General features: G+C 37.8%; 1 protein-coding gene across 1 annotated transcript in view; it reads left to right on the forward strand.

The window, feature by feature from the left end:
• The first annotated feature begins 248 nt into the window (after window positions 1-248).
• The window catches only part of LOC126382405 (uncharacterized), a 71278-nt gene continuing 48627 nt past the window's right edge, over window positions 249-22899 (forward strand). The window contains exon 1 of the mRNA XM_050032262.1: window positions 249-285. Within this exon, the coding sequence (XP_049888219.1) occupies window positions 258-285 (28 nt within the window). The 5' untranslated portion in view covers window positions 249-257. The remainder of the gene's footprint in view (window positions 286-22899) is intronic.

Here is a 22899-nt window from a genome sequence, read left to right on the forward strand (position 1 = left end):
TTTCGATCTGTCGAACATAATTATTGTACTAAATTGAGCTCTTTTCTTCGAGAAAGAATTGTGAAGTTTTAATGGCGTACATTATTGTAGAGTTTGAGTTTTATAGCGATCATAAGATGATTAAATGTGTGCTTAAGTATATTAAATCATGATATTATAGCGGTAAAATAATAAATAGGTATTGGCCCTGATTCCTGTAGACAGCTCCTAAGTTTTAGTTTAAAATGTTTTATTTACATGTTGCAGATTACTCTCAAATGGCTGTTCTGGATAAAATCAAATCGGGTAAGTAATTTCAATCAATCAATAATACTTTATTGCACAACGACATACATACAAAAGATTATAAACATACGAATAAAAATAAGCATAATGGGCAGCCTAATTGCTAACCAGCAATTTCTGCCAGGCAACCTTAGGGTGAAAGAAGATAAAAATACAATCGATTTTATTTTGTGAATTTCGTATCTTTTATTTAAATTAGGTTGTATTTTCCATCTCTATCCAAACATCTCTGTCAAAGGGCTTAGCCAAGTCGCAAACGATTATGACAATCAGTGAGTGCGGTTTGTCGTAGTGAGTTTGGTGCGAGTTCAGATGGTTCCGAACATTCCGATATCCAATACATAAACAAGCGGCAAAGAAAGAGGGTAGACAGATATGTCTGCCCGTAGAAAATTATGGATCTACCTACTCCACTCCAATCTCATCAGTCATCCCGTGATCATGGCACTAGCAACAGTGTCGAAATATCGGGAGTCTCATATCCCATATTTTAAACGCGGTAAGATCCCGTTATTATGTGTTTTAATTAACTGTTACGTAGCCAATTGTCATAATCGTATGCAACTTGGCCACCCCCTGAGCGTCATCTGGCCTCGCCCTGAGCGTTATCCTACCATGTGTTATACTAAAACCAAACCCCTGGTTGTTCCAAAAGCGAGCCTAAGTTCCTATTAAGCGTAACCGCTCGTTTGAGCCAAAAAAAACGGCGAAATAACCACCACAAATCAGTTAAAACCGAAAAACATCAATTCTGATTTACATACAGTTTACTGGAAGTATGTTTCGACCTCTGTAAATGCCCCATTAAGTGCGGGTAATTGCAATATAGGATTTTCGTTTCGCGGTGAGGAATGCACGGTCGGGATTATAATATTAACGGTCGCCAACGTTTTAAAAAAGGAAATTACGGTTACACTCGGATTTTTAGGCGTACGGTCACGAGCATTAATATGTATACACTTTGGTATCATGTCACATTAACTTTTTTGACAAATTGAACTGTAAGTCTCACTAAATGTCAAATATGTTACTGCGACAGAGTCCTAAAGTGGGTACATTATATTGCTCATGCATGACTATACGTGAGATGATTTGGCCATTTATTTTGTGCAAAGGTAAGTTTATTGGTAGGTCTAACTTGATAACCCGGCACAAATTCTATGGGACTTAGAGGGAAGTGTTATTTGTATTAAATTAAATAGAATATAATAGAAAAGTAATACTTTATTATAAAAGGACGCCATACACAATGAAAGTCCTTCATTATACGTTAGTATTATATGATCTGTGATTATACGCAATGCTAGGGAGTGGAATTATTTGCCGTCTTTGTATTTCCGAATGCATATAACCCGGGTGCTTTCAAGGCCAGAGTGAACGGGCACCTATTGGGCGAGCTCACTCCATATTAGGCCTCGTCAATGCCTGCGGGCAAGTCTGGAGCAAACCCATCAAATGTAAAAAAAGACAATAAAATCATTTAAAATTATCACAAAACAATTACATATAAAAAAAGCTAAACGGATGTTCGTCGAAATGATCATACGCTGGTGGTGGACGTCCTGAGATAAAAGGGCCTCACTCAGCACAAGTCGCGGCGTGAACTACGACGCTGATATTATGTGGACCCAATTGGATGAGGCAAAAACATCGTTATAATAATATTAAGAATAATTTCAAGAATTACCTAACGTAAATTACATTTACTTAGGTACCTAAGTACAGTCATGAGCAATATAATGTACCCACTTTAGGACTCTGACGCACTAACATATTTGACATTTAGTGAAACTTACAGTTCAATTTGTCAAAAAAGTTAATGTGACATGGTACCAAAGTGTATACATATTAATGCTCGTGACCGTACAAGTAGTAGCAACCCTGGTTGCAGGGTTATTATTGAGCCGCCAAAGGCCCGTGATAGGGCTCATGTAATGACTACGCACTTGTATTGAGCAATCAGGGGATCAGCCTGCAAAGCCTAACCAAACTAAGGCTCACAAAGCATTTTTTTGTAATACGTCGCCCCCGAGTTTCGAACCTGGGACCTCTGGATCGTGATCCTAACACTCAACCACTGAACCACGGAGTCCGTTGTCCAACTATGGTGTCTTAATGAGATCTGATGAGCGCTGCAGATAGCGCCATACTTGTTGCCAAGTTTTGGGCCGATACTATTTAGTTAGCCATCGACACGATAAGAAGAATGAGATTAGAGCTCTTAGTATTTTTTCATCGAGAAACCTGAACAAAAAACTATTTTAGTTTGTTAATTAATATCAGGTCCTTTTAATAACGCTGCTGTACTTATAGTTTTATTACAAGCGGAAATTTCCTCTTTTGCCTTATTAATCTACGTTCTACCCTTCCGACGTTTAATGACGGCAACAAAATAACTAAGAGTTTTATATTTTAGTGTAGTTTCTCATTAAAAAATCTTTATCTGAACAAAGAACTTTATTTAACAATAGGTATCTTGAGTGAGTAGAAATACTGGAGTAACTGGAGGGCAATCTTATTACAGGTATCTAAACTGAGACAGCTGTTCAGCTGGGTATAATGAAAAATAAGAAAACCATGACATTGTTTAGACAAACAATACATACTACATACATAAACTCGCGCACGTAATAATTTGTATTCAGTGCTAAATACCCACAAATACAATATAATTATGTCATCTAGTAATGGCAGCCGTGGTAGCCTAGTTGGTAGAACGCGTGCCTCTCACTTTGAGGTCGCAGGTTCGAATCCAGCACAGCCCTAAACCAATGATTGTCGAGTTTGTTTTAGAATTCATTTTTCGATCATAAATGATTATCACGTGAGAATTGCATTTTCGGAGGTATATGACCTAACCTGGATTAAGCTGGTTTTCCTTTCGCGGGTCGGAAGGTTAGTTAGGCAGCCGCTTCTATAAAAAACCGGACCTATGAAATCTTCCGGTTAGGTAAGCGGACCCTGTGTATAAGCGTATAATGCTAGGGAGAGAAGACCGAAGTTGACTAGATAACTTTTAAAGCTTTTATATAACTACAAAACGTTTGGAAGTTCACTTCTGATTACTTTTTAACCTGCCCGTTTGTGTAATTCATATAATTATGTAATTTAATTAAATTATGTATTTTAATGTTTTTCAGTGTTTTGAATGATGTTGGTTTCCAAGGCTTAAAATTATATCTGTACACCGAATTCGTTTGATTGAAGTAACTGCTATAAACTTGCTCGCATGGCGTACAAAAAAGAATACGGCCTTTATATATTATTCAAAACTAAAACATCATCATCATCAGCCCATTAACGTCCCCACTCCTGGGGCACGGGCCTTCCCTATGGATGGATAGGGAGATCGGGCCTTAAACCACCACGCGGGCCCAGTGCGGATTTGTGGTTATTAACGACTGCTTATGCAGCCGGGACCAACGGCTTAACGTTGCTTCCGAAGCACGGAGGAGCTCGAGATGAAAACTTTTTTTTTGTGGTCACCCATCCTATGACCGGCTTTTGCGAAAGTTCCTTAACTTCAACAATCGCAGACCGAGCGCGTTTACCGCTGCGCCACCGAGCTCCTCAGATTCAAGTCTAAAACATAATGCAGCATAAAATAGAGTGCTCAAAATGGATCTCGGAATAAATAATGTGGAGCTCACTCGCCGTAATTAGTTCAAAAATGTAAAAATACTGCAATGTTGGACCGAATTAGGCAGACTCTAGGGAAGCCGTCGGGTGCTATGGACAAAATTAACTTTGTTACTTTGTGTTGGTTTAAAACTAAAAATAAAAAGTACGTAATATGACAATGACAATGTTGTCGTGCTGGCCACTCTAGAATTAATTCAAATTCAAAAATATCTTTATTCAGTAGGCAACATAGTTACACTTTGAATCGATTATTTTACGTAACGAACGTCTCATCCGCCTAATACTACTGGAGCTTCTGTATAGCCGGGGAAAATAAGCTGCAAGAAACACCTTTATAGATTGACAACGATGATGATAGCTAGTCGTACCTTTACGTTATAAGGGTGGCTCAAAATTTCTTAACACATATATAAACTAACGGGCATTTTTTTAAAATAGAATCCTGATATAAGATTTCTACGCCCATATAATTCCACCAGCCCGTTAAAAGTATGGTAGAGTATGCTCCATACGCTCTCCGATCGATTGAAGTGGCACGTACAGTGCTTCTATTTAATGTCTCTCGGAAATTATCACATTTAGTAACGAATGCTAATTTCCATGTTAATTACTAAATTTATTGTGTATCAGAATTCAGTACCTTACTATTGTTCCCTCTTAAGAACGCAACAAGAGCTAAATAAGAAATTTAAATTCAGAATTTAGAAGCCCACTGAATTCTGAATTTAAATTTCTTATTTAGTTCTTGTAGCTTTCTTTAGAAGGGAACAATTAGTAAGGCACTGAATTCTGAATTCAAATTCTGATACACATCATCATTGGTCTTATACGTCTTTTTCAGACGATTTATGATGTCATTGCCTCGAAGAAATGCACTTATTTAGTTCTTGTTGCTTTCTTTAGAGGGAACAATCGTAAGGTACTGAATTCTGAATTCAAATTCTGATACACAAGTAATGTTATAATTTATGATCATGGAAATTAGCATTCGTTCGTATTCGCAAATACGAGGGATATTTAGAAAAAAGAAACGCATATTATTATGCTGATTACGTTTTCTACTTAAAATCCATTTCAACCCAAATATATTAGCCAATGTTTACTGAATTACAAAAGTCATTATAGTAGACTTATGGCCATTTCTCGTGACAAAAATCTACGTTTACTAAGGTCCCAAGTCCCAACAGATTCACATCACAATAATCGTAAATACAAAGATAATAATGCGTACTCGTAAATCGTGGTCAACTATGGAATACAGATGAAGCGAGTTTGTAATAAAATATTACCGAATTTCCCTCGGCAATACTACTGAAGCTCATGTTTTGTTGAACTTAACAGCAATTACTCACTTGTCTAAAATACGTATGTTACGTTCTAGTACATAAACTCACGCCCACAGTCCCTAATGGGGTGGGCAGAGCCATATCGAAATTTACTACTTTTGTTTCGAAACCCTAATAAAAAATATATAAAACTAATAATATAAAAATAGAAGTATAACAAAAATATTTTTCATTCAACAATGTTAAGTCAAAGTTCAAATAATAAAACTTAATAAAACAAACAGCAAACATAATACTATACGATGCGGGTAGAAATCTCTCAATTATTTTTATAACTTTTTCTTCTTGAGTAAGAAAGCACTTGCATTGCTTGTCTCGCTCGCACACGAAAAGAACGAGATTTTTTTACGGAGTGTCCAGGCTGTGCCTTCGGTTTAGTGGTCAAGGTAAGCCATAACACCACAAAGGTCGTGAACCTCAAAGTAATTATACATCTATTGATTTCTACATTCCTTTCTAGTCATTACTAAGTCTTTAGGGGTTGTCCTTAATAATTTGGCTATAGGACGAAAAAGGTTAGACAGGTTATCAAAAGCCGATTAATCATACTTAATCAATGTTTAAGCGAAGAGAACGGTACGGATTAAAATGTCATTATCATTATCGATTTTCTAATTAAGAACTCTTAATTACAGGTAAGTATACTGTGTAGTTTTACATCGATGAGTGTTGATGAAGTATTGGTAAATTAACTGATGGTACCATGTGTTGGAAGAATAATTTCGAACGTTTGCTTGTAAGATTGCTTGAAAGTAAAAAAAGTGTCTTTGTGAGATTGTATACCTAAGCTATGTACATGTGGGAAGTTATTAAAATGAAAGTGCAATTCTCAAGTAAAAACTGTTTATTCATATTATTATCCAATCAAAAACATAAATGTGAAATGACAGCCAAGTTCAATACAATGATAAATGCCTTGATTGTTGACTTCAACGACAAAAGAAGTGAGATCTAAATGGGTGCCAAGTTCAATGGTCAGTCCTGAATTTATTTATAAGTCACAGTATAACATAAAATATCTTCTTATAACATGAGATAATATATTGTAGCCTAAGGTCTGTCTTAGCTAGTTTTCATATATGAATTATAGCCTTCTCAAGTTCTAAACCTACAAGTATTTTGTCGGTTCTTATTTTATAATTCCGAAAATTCGGATTGTTGGTAGGTTTATAAATACGGAAGTTTGTGAGTGTGTGTTTGTTATCTTTCACGAAAAAAATACTGAACGGATCTCAATGAAGTCTGGAATAACACATAATTCCGAGGGAAACGGGGGCGAAACTGCTGGCCTGCTGGCATAGTAACATTCTTCATTAGGTATTTTAGTTAATCGTTCATAATAGAATCTAAATATTTACAAATTGCCAGTTTTATATTTTTTCCTTTGTATTCATCTAATTACCTATCTGCATACCAAATTTTAACGGTCATCTGGAACTGGGTTAGAGTTTTGATCTATAGGTCAGTCAGTCAGTCAATGATAAAAATGAGGATTTTTGGACATTAATATCTAAATAACCGTTTGAGGTAAGCTTATGAAATTTAGAACACATATGTAACTCGCAAGTCTCAATAAATGAGCCAAATTTGATACGTTTATGTGAAATAGTTTTTGATTTATGAGGAGGTCAAAAGTGTCTCCAAATGGTTCGTGTAATATTACACACGGTGCGGCTCGCCAGTTCTGTTTCTTGAACTTGGCTTGACACGCGACCGCGTGTCTAGATAATAAATCATAACAAAAATATCTTACACCATGCCCGTTATCTGTTCGAGATAGCGGCAATTCACATCTATAAACCCTTTAGTGGTAGGCAAAGAAACAAGACAATGTAACTAGGTGCCTTTTTCGACACTAACGTTTAGAACCTCTTTCACCACAAGCTGATAGCTGTCGCAGCAGGTCGCAGGTTTGAATCCAGCACAACCCTTAACCAATGATTATCGAATTTGTTTTCAAATTCATATTTGGATCATAAATGATTATCACGTGTTCAGCGGTGACGAAAAACGTCGTGAGGAAACCCACATTATCGAGAAATGCATTTTCGGAGGTGTATCATTTGGCCTATTGGGCTGGTTTTCCAATCGTGGGTTGGAAGGTCAGATAGGCAGTCGCTTCTGTAAAACACCGGACTTGTCAAATTACTTAAGCGAACCCTGTGCAAACGCTAGAGGGATGGACGACTCATTTTGTTTTCTATATTTGTTTTCTATTTATTTTGCATTAAATTTTCTTGGATTCCCTGGCGTGTAAACTCGACAAGAGCTACAGATACTTATCAAGAAATCGATTTGGTTACGTTACACTGAACAATTCTGGGAAATCTGATAGAGTTGTGTTGTGGATCCTTTCCGGGTTTCATATTGTGATAAACAAACAAATGCCGATTCAGTAAATCGACGAAATAAACCACATTATACAAATGTGGAGAGATATTAAGCCACGAGATAAACAATTGTTTAACACAACAAATAACATAAGCTCACGACTATATTCCAATCGGGGTAGTCAGAGGTACATCCGTCGCAAGATGAACTAAGTACCCACACCTCACCGAGCTTGCTGTTAGACCAACGTAATAAGTGGTGAGCCGTATCGCCGTCTGTAAATAATTGTTTAAACCAGTAAGCGTAAGGACGGCATGTTAAGTCGCTGGTCCCGGCTATTAGCCGTAAAAACACCTCCACCAACCCACAGTGGAGCGGCTTAGTGGAGTATGCTCCATACTCCCTCCGGTTGATTGATGGGAGGCCTGTGCCCAGCAGTGGGTATATAGGCTGTTTATGTTATGTTATTGTAAGCAGTCCCCGACCAAACTGCGACAGGATTAGCAGAACGTAGAGGGTACATTGTTTTAAGTTTACGCGGTTATTATCATAATTAAAACACATAATAACGGGTTCTTACCGCGTTTAATAACCCTATTTAAACGCGGTAAGAACCCGTTATTATGTGTTTTAATTACGTAGAGGGTAGCTCACTGGGATGGGCTAACCTATAAAATACTACTTAGGTTCTATGACGATCTTGTGACGTAGCGAGTATGCACCGCTACTTCAAAAGCGCACCCCTGATGCCGGGCAGCAGCGGTATCAGTACTGGTTGGAGGCCGAGGAAATGGATTCTGGTAGGGCTCTAGCTGGAAACATCACCGATTGAGAAATTGGTCGGTGTACTGCAGAACGGAAGGCGATTGGGGCAACCACCGTTCTATACGCCCTATCTATGGAGTAATGGCGATTATTCCACCAACAAGAGCGCAGCTCTTAAATAAAGAGAGAGAGAGATGTTATGTTGTTTATTAAAAATATACATTATTGTGTATTTTAAGTTCAATTTTTTTCATGTCCCATTAAGTATTCATACACTCATTCATTCTATATTAAACACATTGTCACAAAACGAAAGCCTGTATATGATCAGTATCATTTCACACAATTTAACAGCTATTAAGTCTATTGTTGTTTCATCGCCCTCTGTAATAAATTTTGTATGCTTTTGGAATTCTAAAATAATTTACCCAGACAATGGATGTGGCGTATCGACTGTACGGCCAAATAGACGCCTATTTTATTTTTAGCCTAAAACTAGTCGAGGTAAGGAAAGGGTGAAGAAAGCGATCTGATTGGCGAATTCAAGATTTTAAACTCGCCGAAAGTTCATGAAAGCTTAAAATTAACTAAGTCACAGATGCTTAAGATATTATTATTAAAACAAACTTTTTGTTTGAGTCTTGTTTTAGACTTAATCTTCTTCTATCGTGTGGGTTCTGAGGTGGTGTACCAACCTCATCAACCCTGGCATCAGGTTTACTATTCAGCCGCCAACGGCCCCTGACATGGCTAATGTAACTACTTACTTACATCAGTAAATAGTAACCGAGACCAACGGCTTAACGTGCCTTCCGAAGCACGGATCATCTTACTCTCGGACAATCAGGTGATAAGCCTGTAATGTCCTAACCACAAAGTCGAACCCAGGACCTCCGGATCGTGAGCCCAACGCTTAACCACTGGACCAAGGAGGTCGTCAGATTATATTTTAGATTTAATAATAATAAGGAAACAAACAAACGGAACGATTTAACGAATATCAATGTTTGTGATGATTTAACATGTTAAATATAAATAAATTTAAAAAAAAACAAGCAGCTACGACTGGCCAAGGATTGTCTGTCAGCAATTTACATCGGACTTATTTGTCTGATGCATTGACAGAATACGTCTTTGTATTTTTAGGTGTCTAGTAGTTGTATTGTCGATGATTTGCTCCTGGGAATGGACGTGGCGTTTCCGTAGCGGGCGTGCTGGTTCTGCTGTGGACGTTTTTAATACGACATTAGTCACAATAACCTATACAGATAAGAGAGGTGGTGTAATTATAACACTCGAAAAGCTTTTGGGTTATCTGAACTATCTATTTTTTTACTTTGTACTTTGCTTTGTTTTATTTTTTGCCTTTGCTTTTGGTTTCATACAAGACCATTGACGCGACCCGAGGGGGGACAGGGTCACCTTCTCTGCCCTCCGCTGGGGCAATTCCTGTGCGGCGCGTCCTTACCGCGGGGCTGAGCGCCTCTTTCTTCAGTAGGCCGGAGTGAGATGGTGCCTGAGTTAAACGAACGTAGAACCCTTGCCTATGGATACCTAGGGGTGAAAACCTCAATGGTGGAAGAGTCGGAGATCGGAGCCATCGGTATAGCAATGCACGATGAAAGAGACGAGTCACAGGGGCTGTAACCTGGAACCTGACAGAGGGCTGCAGTAACTATCAGTGCTATTCAGAGGCGGCGTACAGGATTACTAGTACGGCTTTGAAATAGGCATCTCACTTGTGTCAGACAGAATACTGCGGGGTGGAAGGCAAGAGGGCAACCACTGCCCTATTTTTCCCTACAAAGTAGCATGGAGAATGCTACACAGACAAGAGCGTGGCTCTTAAATTAGTGATGACCTATTTACTTTACTATCTTTTACGTTCCTGTGGACTTCAATTATCGTGGCAAGTATTATTTTTCCATAACTTTATATTTTATGTTGCAACACCAATTTAAGAAAACTATTACTGGTCCCGGCTATTAGCCGCAAAAATATCTCCACCAACCCGCAGTGGAGCAGCGTGGTGGAGTATGCCCCATACCCACTTTCGGTTTATTGAGGGGAGGCCTGTGCCCAGCAGTGGGACGTATATAGGCTATTTATGTTATTACTGGTAACATCATTTTCTAAACGAATTATTTGTTATTAAATCGTCACCCCACTTATAGAGTAGTCAACAGACGCAGCACGGACACTTCGTACAAAAAACTCGTTCTTGCCGAGAGCCGACTAACGCGTAAGTGCGAGTGAGACAGGCAGTGCGCGCGCGCTTCGTTACTCTTTACAGCTAACAACCATTTAAACTAAAGCACACCCCGGACCACAGATTATAGAAAAATCTCTGAAATCAGAATCATTTATTCAACGTAATAAAATTATCATGGATAAAAATGTTAAAGGTCAGTGTAACATTTTTGAATTTACGTCATTTCGCAAGGTGTTATGGCTGAGGAGAAGAAATGACAAGAAACTACAACAGCTAGTACAGCAACACATCTTTTAAATCAATGAGGGTATACATTACAAGTTATTTAATAACTAGAGGACCACATTCAATACCAGACATTTTAATCTCATAATAAGCTGTGCTTCAGACACTCCATACGCTTTATAATTTTCTAATCCAAACATAATAATATAGTATAAAATCATAAATTTTGCAATGGAAAATTCCACTTGATATCAATTCAGAATCATGGTCTGAATCACCTCTCAAAGTCTTCATTACGATGTCACTAAAATCCTGTATATAGCACGCTTGCATCTACGAAGCAGAAGTGTATAGTACCTATTACACTCACTCATGGCCGGCCAAGTTTAATTCACAAACGTTTTATTCACGACAGTCCAAACTTCCTTCCCACATCAAACTGGCCATCATTAGATAATTTATTCACAAACACTCCTCAAAGCAGAAGCATTTTCCTCAGACGTTTGCTTTAAGCATTTACCAGCTGCATTTTCGATGATCTGCATACAAGCCGTCCATTGTAGCAACTTTGCAAATTCGCAACTAACAAAGCTCATCACGTCTATGCATCGGTAAGGAGATGCGAGCTCTGTTGGATAAAGGACCCGGCTGAAACAATGATGTACGAATATTTCATACGGAATCTGAAATAAGGAATAAAGGCTAAGGTTAGACTGATGTACGATCTACAGCCGCTCATTGCACTTTCAGCGCTTTTGCCACGTTTAGCAAGCATTCCGCGTGTCACATCACTGTATCATTATTGGATTCATCAATTATATTACTGGAGCTCGGTGGCGCAGCGGTAAACGCGCTCGGTCTGCGATAGCATTGGCAACATTACCAGATCCGGCTCGAAGGACCAAAAAGATGTATGGGCCGCTAGCCACGTACACCCTTTACTGCTTGCTGATTGTAGAGATGAATGATAACTGATACTAAAATAGTTCCCTTTATTCGTAAGTACACAGTAATATCATCATTATCAGCCCTTTAACGTCCCCACTGCTGGGGCACGGGCCTTCCCTATGGATGGATAGGGAGAACGGGCCTTAGACCATCACGCGGGCCCAGTGCGAACCGGGACCAACGGCTTAACGTGCCTTCCGAATCACGGAGGAGCTCGAGATGAAAACTTTTTTTTTGTGGTCACCCATCCTATGACCGGCCTTTGCGAAAGTTGCTTAACTCCAACAATTGCAGACCGAGCGCGTTTACCGCTACGTCACCGAGCTCCTCAATGATTATGATTATGATTATGAGTATTATACCCCGTTAAAGAAGATATAAAGATTTTTACTTTATAATTATCTTCTTCTTATTCATATTCATATAAAGAAGTTTGATTATTATTAGTTTAAACTATAATCAAAGCTTAAAATTTCAATGCACATAATATGTCTTTACTTTGTTATCTTTGTAATCTCTTACTTAATCGAGAAACCCTTCTACAACAATATAGTTTTCTACTAGTCAAAACTTTTTACGTCAAAATACGAAATTACTATGGATTTTATATGAAAAAGCACACTGTGACATATAACGTTTTCTTGATTAAAAATCATAAATAGAAAATGGTTTTTTGTCACCTTTAGATCTGCCTTCATTTAGTAACCAGATTTTCATAATTCATCTTGAACCTAGTACAGTCATGAGTAATATCATGTACCCACTTTACAACCCTGTCGCACTATCATATTTGACATTGAATGACACTTACTGTTTAATTTGTCAAAAAAGTTAATGTGACATGGTATCAAAGTGTATACATATTAGTACTCGTGACCGTACAAGACCCAATTACTTTGACAGCTAAAATATCATCTCAGGCCTTTACATCTTTATCAGATGAACAGCGTTTCTGTGGCAGCTTTTAAAATGGCTGTAAAGTCCAATGCGAGAGCGACAGTAGCGGCCGCACGACTGGCATTGTAGTTGGGGGTTATTAGACGGCACAAGTGGTAAATCGGCCCTTTCATTTCTGTGTCGCCTCTCGCGCTTGTCGGCTAGAATCTGGAACCAGGTTTTATCGTGTGCTTTGCACCCATCGGCCAAACCGCTCCACTTATTCCGGTCACAGCTAAAATATATAGTTCAACTATCTCTTCGCAGTACAAATGCTGTTGTCTTACATCCAAATACTTATACGTTTGCAGTTCAATTTCGTTCTAGTCCTATTTTATCTTTATCTTTCCTATCTCGATGGTATTGTCTGAGAAATAATTCACGGCCCACAAGCCCGAAGCGTGGAGTAAAGGGAGTCATTTATACATATTGAAAGACCGAGTGTGAAGATAAATACTGTTTTATGTTCAGCCTAGAGAAACTATTATATCTTAAAACCCCGCGGCACAGTACGAACTGAAAATATGTATACCTAAATTAATAATAATAATAAACTGGGACAGAACAATAATCACAGATAAAACAGTTCATTTTAATAGACCGGATATAACATTATTTGACAAGGCCAGCCAAAGCGTATTTCTGATAGACATAGCTGTATGCAACACCCATAACCTACTTACTACTCACACTGAAAAGATAGCCAAATACACCGATCTTGCGATAGAAATTCAAACCCAGTGGCAAGTAAGAGCTGTTAAAACAGTACCTATAATATTATCCACTACAGGCGTTATACCAAAAACACTCCACACCGGTCTCCACACCCTCAACATACACCCATCCACACACGCACTGCTACAAAAAGCAGTTATTCTGAATACGTGTCGCATTGTTAGGAAATTCTTATCACTGAACCAATAACAGCACTTGGCTACGGCCCGTGCCACCCATACCTCTTCGGAGAGATTTAAATATATATAAAAATAATAATAATAAAAAAGTTTATTTAGGTACAATCTACGAAACACATATACATTGGCATAAAATTATAGTGGCGTCTTTAAATTATGTACCTATATTACGCCAGTGTTCATAAATATTTACCCAGTTGTAAATATAACAATATTAAACCTCGTCTAAAACAAAGGTTACATTATAAAACCACGTGTAAGATATTTTTCTTTGACTTTAAGCAGAAGTCGGGCGATTTCGTAAAGTTTAAGTAGCCATTAGAGAAGTTGTTTACAGCTGCCCCCAGGCGCGTTGCGATTCGATTCTTGGCCCAAGCATGTTTTATTATTGCTGAAAATTGCCAAGGAAATAGCCAAGTGGCTTGGGGTACATTTGTACCAGAATATATGACGCCGTAGATAGCAAAAATACTAGGGTCATAGTCATGATCATTTATATTGTCATACGTAACGGTTGGACCGACGATCTGGTGAAGGTCGCGAGAAGCCGCTGGATGCGGGCAGCGCAGGACCGATCGTCGTGAAAATCCTTGGGGGAGGCCTGTGCCCAGCAGTAGGCGTCGTACGGCTGATGATGATGACGTAACGGTTAAGGCGTTTACGAGGATTAAATATCTTTAGTATATATTTTAGGATATATCTGTCGTGGCCAGATCTTAGAATTTATCATTTCATGACGTGTTCAACCATTTCATGAAATGATCATATAGCATGAAATAGCCAAATTAAATTAACCATAGGTGTCGTTGAAACGTCAACGTTTAATGATATTTCAATCAACGTTTGGCCATATCGTTAATGCAGACGGTGTTCATGTTATGTGGTGTAATAAAAATGCGAATAATCGATTAATTTCTTAGGTTTACAATTATTTAATCATATTACCTAATCGATATGGAAAATTGTATAATTACATCGATTCATCGATTATAATATCAATCAAGTTTTAAATATAATCTACACCAGCGCCACTACCGGTATTACTAGTTTTACGATATGATTGCCAACGTTTGGCCATATCATGAAGTAATGCATTTAGTTGCTCATATCGTTAAACGTTTGATGTTCATTGATCATATGGCCAAACTACACCATGATGTGGCAAACGAATGATATTCTATTTCATGAAATATGACCATTTCATGAAATGATCGAGCACAATGATTGGTTGAAGCAGCCGTTGATTAGCAGACCCTGTCGTAGTCGTGTTGGCTGCGCAAACAACAACACCACCACCAGTAAATACTACTTTTTTTTAATTAAAGGAGGTTCGCGTTTGACCACAATCTCACCTGATGGTAAGTGACGTTGTGGTCGAGGATGGATCACGCTTACCTCATCATCACCATCACCAGCCCATTAACGTCCCCACTGCTGGGGCACGGGCCTTCCCTATGGATGTATAGGGAGATCGGACCTTAAACCACCACGCGTGCGGATTGGTGGTTATTAACGACTGCTAATGCAGCCGGGACCAACGGCTTAACGTGCCTTCCGAAGCACGGAGGAGTTCGAGATGAAAACTTTTTTTTTGTGGTCACCCATCCTATGACCGGCCTTTACGCTTACCTAGCAAATGCCTATTCACTCTAGCCTTAAAGACTCCCAAAACAGGCAAAACGGTTAGTGCGAATTGGTGGTATATCCACAACATAAGGATGAAATGCCTGCCGACGTCTACTTGTCCGTAGATGGAATGGAGTGTGTGGAATTAACTCGTGAAGTTCCTGCTCACAAAAGCGTGGCAAAAAAAAATACATTGCTACTTTTACGTATATTGATAGAAAATATGATATTACCTTCAAGCTTATTACATAGAACAGATTGCCTTTTCAAAAGGATAGTCGATGTCAAAGGAAATTAGACCATCAACCCCATGCTATGAGAGCGTCATAATGAATCCTATCTTAGATAAGAAATAGAACATCGGCCAAGTGTGAGATAAGCTCGCTTATATAAGGTTTCGCATCATAATTCAATGGTTACTATAGTAACATATTATACATCAATGGTTCATTACAATTCAAACGGAAACTTGTGCCTTTAGTAATGGGCTAGTTTCGAACTAGTCAAATCAGTTACTTTTTCTAGACATCAAAACACGAAATTGTTATGGAATTTATATGAAAAAGCACTGAATTTTAATCAACAAAACCGCAATAATAAGTCCGAAATTTTATCATGTTTTTCTATGACGACAACGAGCGTTTTTTTTTTATATAAAATCAGTGTAACTTCGTGTATCGTCCTTTAGTAAAAAGTAACAGATTTGACTAGCCTATTGTTTTGGTCACCTTACATAGTCTTCAACATTTTATGAAGTTAGTCATTGCGACACGGAGTGTTTTTTTATAAAAAAATCATTGTAACTTCGTGTTTCGTCGTTAAGTAAAAAGTAACAGATTGACTAGCCTATTGTTTTGGTCACCTTACATAGTCTTTTTCCTATCGTGTGGGTTGTGAGGTGGAATACCAGCCTCGTCAACCCTAGCGTCAGGGTTATGAGTGAGCCACTAAAGGCCCCTGACATGGCTCATTAAACGATTACTCACTTATATTAGTAAATAGTAACCGGGACCAATGGCTTAACGTGCCTTAAATTCCGAAGTACATTTTGCACATTTTACTTAGTAAAAGACTTGCACAAATTAGTTATTTTGCACCAATTTGTCTTAAGTGCAATTCCCTATAACACAGTTGACTCTGCCATTATAGACGGCGATACGGCTCACCTATCACGTAGGACTAACAGGAAGTTCGGTATTTTTAACTTTTGTCTGACTTATATATTCATTTTTACGGTCAGCTGAGAATTGCGAACTTTTCTTGAAATCATAAAACCCTGACACGTGTAAAATTCTTAACAAAAAGGGTTCTTTGATGTTTAACATTCTATTTGAGGAGCAAATAATGTTGCGTAAATAATTACTTAAAAAATCCTTCCTTAATTTAGGAATTTTCTTTAGATGTTATTTTCGCTTCCCATTCATTTTTGGCTATTCGATTAAATTTTACTCTGCAAATAAAGGATGTCCCGGCCGGTCGCGTTTGAGAGTACGAATTCGCATTGTACGTAAATTTACGATTACCGGTGTAGAGTCATGGTCATGAGCAATATCTTGTTTTTTTCTTCTTCCAGTACCTGACCATTACGGGACGATGTTCGCCAGCTTTGAGAACTTTTCTCTGTCAGAAGCAAGCTGAATATCATCTACTCACTTCATCTTCTATACCCTCCATTATCTTCGGACTTCCAGGCGTACGGCCAGGTTCCATCCCTATTTGGTGGATATCCCAACAATTCGCACAAAGCGCTTCGTATTCTCCTTCATTATGCGCATAGTTAGGGAGTGGAATTATCTGCTGTCTTCTGTATTTCCGAATGCATATAACCCGGGTGCTTTCAAGGCCGGAGTGACAAGACACCTTCTGGGCGAGCTCACTCCATCCTAGGCCTCGCCTTCGGGCAAGTCCGGGGCCAAGAGAAAACCCATCAAAAGTTTAAAAAATCTATTGTACCCACATGAAAGCACACCCCGGACACTTCATACAAACAACCTTGTTTTACACAGACACTACATTGACAATGTCGTACACACGCATCTGTGTGTGTGATGTCTGACACCATACGATTCAAGTCTAACCTATGTTCGAGGGGGCGGGGAGTTGCCGTCCTATACGTAGTATTATTCCTTATTCTATGATGGAAGGTTCTGATTATTACTGCGTGGTGTAATTGTTAGCTCGAGACGTTTTCGCACAAAAAAGCGTCGTGGGCCTTCTTTTAGTTTTTCTTCGTTCACTTAGCCGGCCAATGAGAAACATTCAGCTCGTCAGTTTATGATTCATTTTTGCAAGCCCAAATGAACATGTTTTTTTTTTTATTATTTACAAATGTTTAAGAACGTAAATCGTCACTAAACATACACACATAAACTCACGCCTATTTCCCACCGGGGTAAGCAGAGACTATGGAATTCCATTTGCTTCTATACTGACATACTTCTCTTGCTTCCTCTACATTCATCAATCGTTTCATACACGCACGGTTCAGAGTAAATCGTACTGAACCTTTTCTAAAGACATCTCCAATTTGGTCAATGTACGTCTTTCTAGGTCTTCCTCTGCCAGTTCTACTACCAACCTTCGCTTTATATACTGCTTTCGTAATCCTATTATCCTTCATCCGCTCTATGTGTCCATCCCAAATTAACATTCCCTTCTCAATCTTAATATAATATGTATATCGTCTTTTACCCCACATCTCTCTCTCTTATCACACAATTACACTGTGTTGTGTTGTGTAAAACGTTACTAAACTACTAATCTAAGGCAAATTCGCAAAATTTTCATAAACATTGTAGGTAATAATAGTAGAGGTAACTAGATGAATTTTATTATGTCTTGGCGATATAACAACTTTGATTATGTGAACATTTTGTAAATACTGCGTTAGGACATGCAAACTCAAGAATGTTTGTTTTTAAGGAGAAATTAATTTTTAAGGTTCCATTTTTGACATGACAACCCTATGATTATGAAGATATGGAATTTTCTAACCTTTTATATTTTTCTAGACTGTTTTGAAAAAATAGTCTTCTTCTATCGTGTGGGTTATGAAGTCCCAACCTCATCAACCCTGGTGTCAGAGTTACTATTGAGCCGCCAAAGGCCCCTGACATGGCTCATGTAACGACTACTTACTTACATCAGTAACTAGTAACCGGGACCAACGGCTTAACGTGCCTTCCGAAGCACGGATCATCTTACTTTCGAATAATCAGGTGATCAGCCTGTAATGTCCTAACCAAACTAGGCGTCATAAAGTAATTTTTGTGTTTATATTATTAATATACATACATATACTTACTCTTATGGTTGTGAAAAAATCGTTTTAATAAAGCGAAAATACTCGTAACAAGAAATTATGCTTAAAAACTGCATTTGGCGATCGGTTACTATACCAGCGCTATCGGCAATAAGCTGTACAAATACCTAAATACTGCTATTAGGATCGTTTCGCTACGGAATCCATGAAAATACGAATTAAGCTCCACCTTTACGCATTTTGTTTTTTCAGCCTATTTTAACATTGTTTAGACACGCGACCGAAGCAAAACGGTACCCGTTTGTGCGTGTATATTTTTTACGGCTTCATATTTAATCAGGCACCGATTTCATATCCGATGAAGGCACCCGTTTTATAAGAGAGTCCGTACATTGAGTAGTTTTAATTATGATGTACTTAAACAAAAAAAACCGTTCTTAGGAATCTATCTAAAGGAAGACAAGAAAGCGTTAAAAAATAGCGCTGTGTAAAAATATAGCTTTTTTATCGCTTTTTACGCAGTAGGGCTCTTTTATTTATTTATTTATACACAATAAAACAGACAACAGAAACATACAAAGACAGATCATAAGCTTATATCTGAACAAAGAGATATCAAAAGAAGATATATCTACTCGTATTAGCATAAGTATTCAGTACTACCTACTGCCCAGTAATAAGTAAAATGTTTATTTTTCATCATCATCATCAATTTAAGAGCCACGCTCTTGTCGGTGTAGCATTTTCCATTCCAGTCTATCAAAGGCCAATTCCTTGACTTCCCTATAAGACACGACGTTAACCTTTTCTTTAATCTGTTCCATGTAAGCTCTTCTTGGTCTTCCCCTTCCTCTCTTTCCTTCTAGCTTTCCTTCTATGATGTTTTTAATGAATTCGTCGTGTCTTATTAGGTGTCCAATCATCTTGCCTCTTCTGTCCTCAATAATTCTCAGTATTTGTCTCTTTTCCCTTACTCTTACTAGCACTTCCTCATTTGTAACCCTTTCTGTCCAACTTATTCTTTCCATCCTCCTCCAACACCACATTTCAAAGGCCTCGAGTCTCTCTCTGTCCTTCTGTGTCAGTGTCCAAGTTTCACATCCATAGAGGGCTATACTCCATACGAAGGTTTTGACACATCTTTTTCTGATAGATTTGGCAATCTTAGCCTTGAATATGCACCCTTTGTTATGGAAAGCTTGTTTTGCCATTGCTATTCTGGTTTTAACGTCTAAAGTACATCTTGAGTCATTCGTTATTATGCTGCCTAGATACTTAAAGTTCTTTACATTTTCAATCGGGATATTATTTAACTTAATTATTTGGCTGTCTATTTTTGGAGTTTTGGAAATTGTTAGAATTTTGGTTTTACATATATTAATTTTAAGGTCGTATTTTTCAAAAACTGTGTTCATTGTGTTAAGTAGGGTTTCTAGGTCTTCTTTATTACTGGCCAGTGCCGCAATATCGTCTGCAAATCTGATACTAATTATATTCTGTCCATTTATTGTTATTCCGTTACTGATTTTAGCTATTTCCTTCATGGCACCCTCTATGAAAATGTTAAATATTAGTGGAGATAAGGAACAGCCCTGTCTTACACCTTGCCGTACTCTACCGCCGTGCCGTATTTTTCATAAGATATTCAAATAAAGATTTACTGAATTTATTTCTATGCTTCTGACGTATGATGACCAGCAGCATGTTGTACAGATACGGTACTCGTTTACGGAGTATTTTTTTTTTTTGACGTGTCTTATTGTAGATTTGCCGCAGATGGTATTAACTACTTGGCCGGACAAACTGGAAGCGCTGAAGGCTCTCACCCGCTTTACGGAAAGACCACCAAATTCTTATACCTCATCAAATACTCTTAATATTTATACATTTAAAATAATTCCACAGCATTTTGCAGCCCTCAGTTCGCCAGTAAAAACATCAGAACGACACGGTCTCGCATAAAATGAAACGACCAATCACGAGGGTTTAACCCTGTAATTGTTCGCCGGATAATTGTTATTGTAACCGATTCCATTACTGCAATAGTCAGACCGATTACTGAATATAAAATATAAATGATAATAAATTATCTTTTTAGTATACTCATGGAAACGCTTTGGAAAAAAGAACACCAAAATTCTATTAACATTTAAAAAGATTCTTGTCAAATAGTAATAAATGATAATAGTAAATACTTCATCATCATCAATTTAAGAAAGAAAGGAAAGAAATTTATTTCCATATTGGACGCCACATTAGCCACCTTACAAATAAAAAATAAACCAGGGATGAACTTGGTTTAAGTATTTGACGGTTAAGCAAAGTTCAGTCGAATTGTTTGATAATTGGATTCAATTTTACTTGGCTGTCAAATACATAAACTCACGTTCATCCCTGGTTTTATTTTTATTTGTAAGGTGGTATTTAACTTGAATTGAGTTAAAAAACAATAAGACTAATAATTAAAAATATATCAGACACCTAAACTTCACATTGTGGAAGGCATCCAAAATAAAAAAAAGGATCTCCCTCAGAATAATGCCGCGACACGTGCTTAACACGGGTTGTGGCGCTGGTACTATGGGAGATCTATCGTGAGAGCCAGGCCCTTGTCGGTGTAGCATTCTCCACTCTTGCTCCTTCGTTTTTGAAGTCATCGGGGTTAAAATGGCCACATCGAAGCATTTCATCTAAGACAGCTATATTTCAATTTGATATTTTTACGCATATAAAAGTAAGTGCACAATGCAAACAAATTTAATGTCAAATAGCAAAAAAATAATAAAAATAAATAAATAAATAAAATAAAAAAGTAAATATTGCTTTCTTAGATGCATTGCTTTGATGTGGCCATTTTAACCCCCCAGTTAAAAACAAACAAGCAATAAACGTTTAAGTATTTGAAAGACAGTCATCATCATCAAGTTAAGAGCCACGCTCTTGTCGGTGCAGCATTTTCCATGCTACTTTTTTAGGGAAAAATAGGGCAGTGGTTTCCCTCTTGCCTTCCGCCCCGCAGTACTCTGTCTGACACAAGAACAAAACAGCCAAATAATAATAATTTTGTCGGATAATGTATTATGATTCTAACAGAAAACTGTAATCAGTGACGTGCAGGTATGAAACAAAATAGCCTTCAAACAACCTCAAAACAGAAGTAAACGCTTCTCACTTTCATTATATTTTCCAAACCTAAAACCCAGATTTACAAGTGTATAGCCCTGCTTATCCGTGATCTTCGGTTTTTAAACATATGTTGCGGAAGCCATGACAGATTTCCGATATATCATGTTGTCATAATCGCAAATGATTACTCGAAGCCGTACGAAGCAATATCCACGTCGCAAACAGATATCCATACTTCCATTCTAATATTATAAATGGGAAAGTGAGTATGTCTGTCTGTGTCTATTTATTCACGTTTAAACATAATGTCAAACTCATACATTTTTATCATTGTCACTATCGATTGTACCAAGTGATAGCCCTCAGTGCTCCCCATTTGACCGGCCAAGTAGTTAATATCATTAGCAGCAAATCTACAATAAGTCACGTAAAAAGAAACTGTAGATTCCTTTGAAACGTAGCTTAGGAATCAAGACATGTCAATCCTATTTTTTATCACTATCACACGAAATGTAATTACGTCGTCGTATTTAATATGACAAAGAGATATTGAGAGATTCAGCGAAAGTTTTTATCCCGAAAACCAGCACTTAAGGGGTGAAAATAAAATGTGTGGCGCGCGATAAGCGAAAGCCCACACGGGCGGAGTCGGGGCGGAAAGCTACTCTTGATAATATATTCCGGCATGACGCTTATGAAATACTTTTTTGATTTCCTTTGGAGCGTGCGAATGAGGGGTTGTGTTGTGACTGTTTTATCTTTAATCTGTACACTTGACACCCACGTCAAAACAGGGGTACGGTTATCGTTTTTCGTATTTTGGGATCTGCAACTCTGGACATAATTATCAATAGATTATGCTAGGAAAAGAGTATGCAAACAAAACGACACAAAACGAAATAGATATTGGAGATAGAATTTATAATAAAAATATGAATAACGCCAATAAATTAAGCTTGAATTACGCCAGCCAACTACAGAAATTGTACAATCAAAGAAAGATGCTGACGTTCAACTACAGAATGATGAAACAGGGCAGCAGGTTATGCGTAATATTGTTCACTTTAAGAAAGATGTAGGGAAAATTAATGGGCCAAAATGCTGAAAAGTCAGCCATGTCAGAGGTACATACACGGTCACGAGTACTAATATGTATACACTTTGAAACCATGTCACATTAACTTTTTTAACAAATTAAAACCGTAAGTCTCATTAAATGTCCAATATGATAGTGCGACAGGGTTCTAAAGCGCGTACATAATATTGCTCATGACTGTACAT

The sequence above is a fragment of the Pectinophora gossypiella genome, chromosome 4, assembly GCF_024362695.1.
Source record: "Pectinophora gossypiella chromosome 4, ilPecGoss1.1, whole genome shotgun sequence".
Lineage (NCBI taxonomy): Eukaryota > Metazoa > Arthropoda > Insecta > Lepidoptera > Gelechiidae > Pectinophora > Pectinophora gossypiella.